General features: G+C 43.8%; 2 protein-coding genes across 2 annotated transcripts; one reads left to right on the top strand and one right to left on the bottom strand.

Annotated features, from left to right (window-relative positions):
- Positions 1–228: 228 nt before the first annotated feature.
- On the top strand, positions 229–4,916 carry LOC104623363 (RNA-binding protein 39-like). The gene is made up of 4 exons (XM_010290434.1): positions 229–300; positions 493–598; positions 3,741–3,819; positions 3,909–4,916. The coding sequence occupies exons 1-4, from the start codon at positions 284–286 to the stop codon at positions 4,007–4,009; spliced, it is 303 nt and encodes a 100-aa protein (XP_010288736.1). The 5' UTR covers positions 229–283; the 3' UTR covers positions 4,010–4,916.
- A 2,216-nt stretch (positions 4,917–7,132) lies between these two features.
- Positions 7,133–9,133, bottom strand: ROMO1 (reactive oxygen species modulator 1). The gene is made up of 2 exons (XM_010290435.1): positions 8,999–9,133; positions 7,133–7,320 (listed from the first exon to the last, which is right to left on the bottom strand). Exons 1-2 carry the CDS (start codon positions 9,127–9,129, stop codon positions 7,212–7,214), a joined length of 240 nt encoding a protein of 79 aa, XP_010288737.1. The 5' UTR covers positions 9,130–9,133; the 3' UTR covers positions 7,133–7,211.
- Positions 9,134–9,457: the final 324 nt, after the last annotated feature.

Raw genomic sequence — 9,457 nt, forward strand, 5'->3', positions numbered from 1 at the left:
GTAGTTCATCTGTGCTATTTTCTGTATGGATCAATTTGAAATTTCTCTATCATAGATAGTGTCTAGTTATGAGTTTTACTTTTCCTGCCCTCAATTTTCTGTTCCATTAGAACTGTTGTTATTGCTGAATGTTGAGATTTTAAAGAATAGATAGAAGATACTGATTTAAATTGGAGCCATCCATAGCGGTTTCTTAGATTTGTTACTGTTTTCCATTACAACAGTTCTGGCTGCAGCGGCTTCTGTACAACCACTTGCAACACAGTGCTTCCAACTTTCCAACATGTTCAATCCTCAAACGTAAGTGATTTATCATTGATAAATTATTGATACTGATATTACCATTCTCTGTTTCTGTCTGGCATTTGTTGATGGCTTTAACATCTGAGAAAGGAATCAGAATGTTGCAGAGGTGTGGGTTTTTTATGGGTTTCGTTTTGTCCTATTGATAACAATTGCACCTCTATCCTGTTCTTCCTCTAACCCCTATAGTGAAGAAGAAGCTGGCTGGGATACGGAAATTAAAGATGATGTGATTGAGGAATGTAACAAACATGGAGGAGTTATCCACATCTATGTAGACAAAAACTCAGCTCAGGTATGCCTGGTTCCAAGGAGATGCTGAGAAGATTTTTGTTTTGTTGCTTTGTAGTATATAGAGGGAGCATTACAAATACTGGGTTTGGGGTTGTTTTTTACTAAACTGAATCTAAATTTCTTGAAGGTACTTTGCAGTTTTTCTAGAATGTAGATGGTTCCCTGCTGTTTTGAGTCACTGTGTGTAATTTAAATGCAGGTATGAGAGCAGTTTTCTAGTCTTGCAGTCTGCTCTTACGTACTTACGCAGTTGAAGTTAACTGTGGAAATACAGGATGAAGAGTAATGACCTCTCTAATTCTGGCATTTGGCTTTTCCCTTAATCTGTGCATTTCCCAAAAGCCAGGGACTTCCTGTTTCCTCTTGTTCCTAGAGAATACAGGCTTTAGCACAAAGGACACGCTGCTCCAGCAGACTTGAGATGTGCGGTTAAATGTGCTCCTAATCCCATGGTTGGAAACAGTTGTTTTCACTAATAATGTTAAAGTCTTGCAGTGGGCAAGTAGGAGTGCCTAGAGCTACAACAGGGAGGAAAAGAAAAAGGGCTACTGATGGAGACTTAATTCCAGGTTAATCCCTGTTTGAGGGACTCTGAGCCTGCATCTTAAAAAGGCCAGTTTTTCTCTTGTCTTCACTTTTTGTTTACACAATGCCCAGACTGGTTATCTCTTCCCCTGTATTTCAGCTCTTAAAATATAAACTGTGGAACATCTGTAAAGAGATTTGGCCTTCTGGAACCCCGTTTATATAGAATTCATAGCCCAAACAAGTACAGTTTTCAAACACTTTCATGGTCTGATGTTTAGCAACTAATCTGACTCTGGAAGTGTCCCCTGAGTGAACTGGGGTTGTTCAGTCTGGAGAAGAGGAGGCTGAGGGGAGACCTTATTGCTCTCTACAACTACCTGAAAGGAGGTTTTAGTGAAGTGTGTGTCGGTCTCTTCTCCCAAGTAACCTGCAATAGGACGAGAGGAAATGGCCTCAAGTTGTGCCAGGGGAGGTGTAGACTGGATATTAGGAAAAAATTCTGTACAGAGTGGTCAAATATTGGAAGAGGTTGCCCAGGGAGGTGGTGGAGTCACCATCACTGGAAGTGTTCAAAAAAAGTGTAGACATGGCACTTCAGGACATGGTTTAGTGGGCTTGGTGGTGTTGGGTTGATGGTTGGACTCAATGATCTTAAAGGTCTCTTCCAACCTTAATGGTTCTGTGATTCTGTTTCATTGGGCGAGGCTGAAATCTACACTACTGTCCCTGCCAGGGATTGTTCTGCCCTGGTAATGCACTTGGCACTCGCAAACATTTGTTATCACTGTGCTGCTTCTACAGCAGACTTCTGTCACCTGAAACCCTTTCATGTGATTTACTGAGATTAGAGATGAGTTGCAGTGTAGCATGTAAAACAACAATCTTTCCTAGCATTTTTAATCTTCAAGATCACTGCTATGTTGGACTACTGGGGTGATGGGAGGTAGAAGCCTTTCCCACAGTATATTAGTCTATTATTATCGTAGAGAAAACAAAGTGTCCTTTGACAGATGGGTGGAGAACCACACCAAGAACACTCCAAAAAAATGCAATAGCCCTCAACATACCTCACATCGGTTCTGAGCACATTGAGCTGCAAATCTGGTTCACATTAGCAAGTGGATTTAAAAGAAAAAAAACCTGCAGCTCCTTGTCATGAGTTAAGTGTTTGTTACATGAAATCCATTTTGTCACAGTAGCACAGCGATGACCTGGATATAAAATACTCACTGATACTTAAAAATGCCGTATTTGAACACAAGTGTCCACTGTGCTGTTCTGTTTTCCAGGCTTAGACTCTGGTCATGTTATCTTCGAAGTGTTTTCATCTCCCATCTTTTTAGGGCTCTTTCACAGGCAGCCAAACTTCCCAGGCTAAGGGCTGTCAGTAATCAGGTGTGAAGATGTGATTTGTTGTGGGTGAAAAGATTGCAGTCCCAGCTGCACATGGTCTCATGTATGGCACCAGTCCACATTGTGGTGTGTTAAGGAAAACTAAAGCTTTATGTTGCTGCCTCTCATTTAAAGGCTTAAGCAGTTTGGATGCCTGTGCAGGAGGAGGCTGAGAACAGAAGTGTGGGTGTTAATTGCGTAGTGCTATAAACATCAGCCCCTTATCTCAAGTTTCCCCCTTGAGAAGGAATGAGTTAGATCACAGTGGGAAGAGTTAGTACAGGCTGGCAAAGGCTGCTAAAGGCAAGGCTGGATTCGGTTTCTTAATACATTCTTTCCCTGCAAAATCTGTTTTGGCTAGAACCTGATCTGGTTCAAGAATTGCTGGTAGTATATTTTTAAGCAGGCAGCTAGAAAAATGCATACATATTACTGTGGGTGTCTGTATGACTTGCACTTGTTGAATGTGAATATTGCAGTACTCTGGATTAGGCTGGTTAAAGTGCTTAATTTGCAGATAGAAATGTCAGGTATCTCTGGCAAAGTTAGAAGATCAGTCTGTCATTCATGTTAGATATCATAGGCTCTTCTTGCCCTGCTGTGATGGGTTTCTCACCTTTATCTTGGTCCTTGTTCAAGTAAAGACAGGCAGATGCTGAAGTTCGTGTAGGAGAATTTTTACAGCACCAGTCTTCCTTGAAATGCGGGACATCCTTCCTGCCATAGGGAATGGGGAGTGCTTCATCCCTTTGAAAACCAGACTGTGAACTCAGATAGTTACGCAATTGTGGTTGAAGTTGGTGATTTACAGAACTTGATGGCTAGCCTGGAGTAGAGGTAGCCAAACTCCTTGTGCTTTTTTGTTTCACACGATAATTGTAATCAGGAGCCATTAGATACTCTCTCTGAAGGGTTATCATGAGCAAGAAAGGAATCCATTACTTGCTGATTTTAGATCAAGCTCACGTTAGGTCTGTTTTGCAAAATTCTATTTAGAAAAGTTTCATGCTAAGGTAACTGCTACAGTGTGGTACTGCATGTTAGTAAAGAACGGTGTGCTACGCTGTCTTCTCATGCCCATTCTGCATTATTGGTTAATAGCAGCAGGAACATAGTGAGGCAGATTTGCCTCAGTCACAGCCACGCCAAGGAATTGTCCTGAGAATAGATGATGTGGGACGTTTCTTGAGCTTCTAATGGACTGTAATGCTTCTGTATTACAGGGCAACGTGTATGTCAAATGTCCTTCAATTGCTGCTGCCATTGCAGCTGTAAATGCGTTGCATGGGAGGTGGTTTGCAGGTGAGTGGATTTCATGTAGAGACCTACATTTATTCATTAATTACAGAAATAACCAAATACTGTTGTTTTTTTTTTAATCTTCTGATTAGGTAAAATGATTACAGCAGCATATGTACCTCTTCCAACGTATCATAGCCTTTTCCCAGATTCTATGACTGCAACCCAACTACTGGTTCCTGTTCGACGATGAAAATGGATTTAGTCAGTTTTGTACATAGTTATTTTTTGGAGGAAGATTGAGTTATCTTTTATTTAGATAAAACTAAAGGAAAGGATTTAATGTCATTTTGTGTACACTTCCTGCTACCTTTAAAAATAAAATGAAGTAAGCAGAAATGCAGTGTGTTCATTCTCCCTAACTAGCATTTCCACTGTATACAAAGCTGTTGACTTCTTGTTCTGCCTTGTAATTCTTGTACATTTACTAAGGTGATCTGTAGGAACTGAGAAGTAGCTCATAGAAAAAAAAGTTCTCTGTAAAAGGCAGATGGGACATAATGACATTTTTAATGTGTCACAAGCCTTTCTTTTAATGCAGCAATTACATTTTACATTTCACTAAATGTAGATGATCTGCTAAAGGTTAATATCGGAGGTAGACTTTATGAAGGGACATATTTAGTGTTTTGTATAAATGGAAAATTCAAAAGGCTACTGAAAGCTGACTCTAGACAGCCACTCAGCTTGCTTTGTGCTGAATAATTGGTAAGAATAGAAGGATTGAAGGGTTTTATTTCTTGATGGTAACTTTTGATTAATGTATCTGTAAAAGTTTCTTTGTAAATACTGTGTGAGGTGTGTCTAAGTTTCCAAACAAAACGATCTCTGCATTTCCAGATAAGTTTCTATGTAGGCAGTGCGGCACAGTTGAAGGATTTCAGCCGAGTCTGAAAATTGGTAGGAAATACAGAAACATGTTTTGTTCTGGTTGCATATAATCTTTGCTCTTTTTAAGCTCTGTGAGCTCTGAAATATATTTTTGGGTTACTTCAGTGTGTTTGACAAGACAGCTTGATATTTCTATCAAACAAAGACTTTCATATTGCAACAATCTTTGTAAGAACCACTCAAATAAAATTCTCTTAAAAAGGCCTTCACGAAGCTTTATTTCTCTGTTCTCTTAAGAACGCAGCAGTGTGTGCTGAAGACAGGAGGTGAGTGATAGATGCTTTGAAATGGTAGATGTTTGGAATACCACTCCTCGGGGAGGAAATGCAGGAGCTCTGTGTACTGCAGCTGTGGTTAAGGGCCAGTGGGCAGCTCTTGCCCTTTCTCAGGCCTGCTGCAGCTTCATTCTAGGGATACTGCCCCCACTGCCCACCTCTGCCTCTGTCTCTCTCAAATGGTTGTGTAGGAGTGACTCATGTTGGCTTCTAGTCTGGTTTCTGTAGGGCAGCCTGCCCCAGCAGATTGCTCTTAGTACCCCTTTCCCACCACTGTGTGATTTTTTTTTTTTTAATCACTGGCTAATAAAAGCTGTGTTTGACAAAGGTGTAGGGAGTATGTTCCACCCAGGTGGATGGAAATTGGTCAGGCAGGGATGCTGCCCCTCCTCCAAGAGAGAACATGGTGGTGACCTGGTCTCCAGCCTTCCTGGGTGCTTCTGTTCAGGGTGGCTGTAGCTGAGGCTGAGGCTGCAGCATAGCAAGAGAATGTCTCGAGCAGTCCAGGAGAGAGCCATGGGAGGAAATGGGACCAGGTAATTGGAGGCAGTACAAAAGTAAACGTAGAGAGGGGCCAGGAACATACTACAGGAGGAGTGTCTTAGGAGCAGCTGAAGAAAGCCAGGCAAAGCTGTGCTCTGGTTTTGACGTTATTTATGGTTTTAGTTGCCACTCTTCATCTAGTGATGCCAGTTGGAGTAAAACCTGAGCTGTTCCAGAGAAGCTGTGTTGCTTGACATGGTTGCCATTGGTACAGTTTCTCTCTGAGGTTACTAAGCTGCATGACAGCAGAGCAGGCTTTTGTGGCAGATTTGCATTTCTCCCATAAAAACTGGGGAAAGAACACTTACATGACATAAAGGGTGTGTAGGTGCTGGTTTAGGTTCTGCTGCTGCTAACCAGTCCTATCCTTAAACAGAAATAAAGGAGGAGCAGAGCTAAGCCTTGTTTCAAAAGGCAAATCTGCGGAGATTGCAACACTAAACATTCCGTAGCTCAGCTGTGGGCAGTGCTACAGAGGCTGGTGAAGGGCAGGGACTCATACCCTGTTGCAAATCTGTGGAGATTGCAACACTAAAGTAAACATTCCGTAGCTCAGCTGTGGGCAGTGCTACAGAGGCTGGTGAAGGGCAGGGACTCATACCCTGTTTTCCCTGGAAAGCCTTGAGCAACTTGTAGGCCTGTTAAGGCAGATTGTAGAAAAAAATCCATTTCTGGTAGCTCAGCTCCTACAGGTGCAGCCCCTTTCCTTGCCAAGAGAATGAAAAAAGTCACTGGAAGTTCCTGTTGCTGGAGGGGGCTGCAACCACTGCTTCAGCCCTTCCCTTCGTTGGAAGGGCTCTATAGCAGAGTGCCCCTCACCTCACCAAGTGTGTAAGGCTGCACCCTCCAGAACCGTGAAAGAGGCAGTGTAGTTGGGCTGTGCTGTTTGGTGCTGGTAACACAGTAAACCTGCAGCACAGCTACTCCTGAGGGGAAAGCTTTAAGAAAAGCATTGCACAAGACCTGACAAAGAGGTTGCATCTCCCATGTCTGGTGTCAAAATCATCCTTGTGACTCATCACAAAATACCTCAGCTGTCATGTGACACAAGCAGTTTTCCATTCTCCAGCCATTTAATGATTTCAAGCTCTAGTAGCATAGCTGTAACTGTTCTGTGCTCTTCCCTGACTGCTTCCAGCAGGCTGGCTGGCAGAAGGTGCCCAAGCTGCTGTAGTTTGCCCTCAGTTACAGAAGGACTTTCTCAAGTCCTGGGGTCCCTCGCTCTCTGCGAGGGCATTTGCCCCATATTACCTGGAACTCTGAAATGGGGCCAGCTTCAACCCACCCAATTTTTGCAAGAAGAGAGAAATTTGATAGTTGATCTGAATTAGCCACAGAGTAACTTTCCTAGACTTGGAAATGCACAAATGCAACGGGAGCAGCTCCCCATCAACACAGTGGGAATGTGAGCTGCCCAGGTACCAAAGGGAGAAATGTGTGCACTGTACTTACGCCTGTGAAATAGGAACTTTAATGTAGCACAAAGCATTATTAATTCTCATTGTCACAGGAGTAAGAGATGGGAGAAAAGTAGAAATTTGGTAAAAAGCATGTTTACAATCAGAAGAACAAGGACAGTGCTGCACCATTTCACGAAGAGCTCTCACTTCCAGGTATCTAAAGATTTTATTATGGTACAGAGAAGAAACGGAGGGGGGCACCCCTGGATAAAACCCAAGCTCCAGGTTAGCAGCGGATTCCCATACCAATAGCCATGAATGTCCCAAACGTCCCACCACTTTGCATCATTGTTTTGCCAACTCCACCCATCAGCTCTCGTCCTCTCATGCCAATCCTGAGATAAAGAAAAACACAGGAATTATATAAAAGCCAAAACCTTACAGGTAACAGACATGCAGCAGAAAACATTCGATACAACCAGCTAATGGTGGTCAGAGCATGCCCAAATCAAACACCACCTCTTCAGTCTAAATTTAAAATGATACTGCCTGCCTCTGCAAGGAAATGGGCTGCGGTGCCCCATGCCTGAGCTACTAGACCTGTTCTCTTTGGAGCATTTGAGTAACCCTCACCAATGGCCCATGTTTTTCCTGCAGCGCTACCAGCTGATACTGTACCCTCCTGCCACACCACTAGCAGGAACAGCATAACCTGCTAGTACCCCAAATACCCTTAATTTGAGCTAAAAAAAACTTGTGCTGTCCAAGATTTGACTTGCCAGACAATAAAAAAGGTCTGAGCTGTTGTATTATAATCCTGTCTGGCTGCAGTGGCAGTATTTTTAATACCACCAACTTAAAACCGTGTTGTAAACTAACTTCCTATTTACCACTGGCACCATATTTTTAATACGAGAAAAACTTGAAAGGCCTAGAAGTGTCCAGAGGCATTTCTGTTCTCCAGTTCCCATCTACCTGAGGTCAGACAGAAACAAAAAGAATTGCTCCTTCTCAGGAAGCTCTTGGAATATTTGGCTTTTAAGCACTGCAGTGACTGTAGGGTCTAAGGAATTTCATGCACTTGATTTTTAAAATATGGAGATTTTCTCTCAAAAATGGTACAGCAGAAGTAACATAGCTGTGTCATTCAGGTATGACAGAACCACTGTCACTGCTTCTTCTAAATACCCTAAGTCTGTATTTTCTGCTAGCGTTGTACCACTTACACATGCTCTCCAGGATTGGAGAGAAATCAGAAAACTTTTTAAACACCTCATCAGATTAGACTTACTGGCTTTTCCTCCTTTTAGGCTCACTACTAAATCATCACCCATGTTTAACCACAGATTAAAAAACCTCAAGCAGAGAGAGTTCTGCAAAATATGATAGAGCTTGTTTCAGTAATTCCTTTTCATGGATGATGTGTGCCAAAACCAGTCACGGAACCGCGCAAGAGCTAACTTGGAGCAGCGAGCAAAGTTTGTTTCTGTGCCAGCATGGTGGGGAGCGCCAGGGGAAGGTGGAATATTGTCCCTCTTCAATTCACAATGGGATTGTGCCAGTGCCAGCTACAGCTCTGCCTACACTCTTGCAATTAAGACTCAGGGTCAGTACAGTAATTGCCTCCATGCAAGGGTATGGGACACCCAAAGCAACCATGATGCAGACACCCAAGAGCTTGCAGCGTACCTCGGGAAGCTTTAGAGCAAGGAGAGGGCTGCACATGTATCTGCGCAGACACTTCATCCAGCTCCTCCTGGAGCTGATCTTCCACCTCAGCTTCTGGGCACAACCTCCCTTACTAGTGGCAGGAAAAGGTCTGCAAAACCGCAACCTCCTTGTGCACAGCTGACCCAGAGGTGATGCCCCACCATTGCCAGACTTTCCCATTTGAGACCAGGGCTGACAGCAGGCTCTTGAACTGTGGCTAATTCGGAGCCACTGGCAAAGTTTCACCTATGTGGCAACACAGGAACAGCCCCGCACCTCCCTTCCCACTCCCCGAGTGGGAGCATTTCTCTCTGGCTATCACTGTGTCATGACCTGTCCATAGAAGCCATTTCCTTGGCATACCTGAGACAGGAAAATGTGCCAAACAGCGCTCCTGCTGCCATGCCCACTGCAAAGCCCATCATGAAGCCCATCTTTACTCTGTCAAAGCAGCTAGGCTGTGATTGCCCGTATGGGCCGACGGTCACAGGCATCTAGAAAAGAAAGCACAAAACCCCACACGGATTTACTGCTTTGTCTAACAACCAAACTGAGCTGGAGAGCAGGTCCACATGTTTCAGAGCTTCTTGTAAGCGTAGTGCTGGAGGCTTTGCAGGCGTTCAGACTTGTTTCCTCGCCTGCCAAGTAGGAAAAGACAAGGAGCGAATGCCAGTGTCTTGATGATGGTCCCGTTTCGCCCTCAGCAAGGCCCTGTGAGCGCCGCTATGTCTCCGAGAGCTGTTTCAGGAGCTCACTCCGTGCTCTTCAGCTCCCAAAGAGCACGGCGTCACCTGGCAAAGCCTCCGCTGCCGGGCCCGAGCT

Source organism: Phaethon lepturus, unplaced genomic scaffold, assembly GCF_000687285.1.
Source record: "Phaethon lepturus isolate BGI_N335 unplaced genomic scaffold, ASM68728v1 scaffold19567, whole genome shotgun sequence".
NCBI classification, from domain to species: domain Eukaryota; kingdom Metazoa; phylum Chordata; class Aves; order Phaethontiformes; family Phaethontidae; genus Phaethon; species Phaethon lepturus.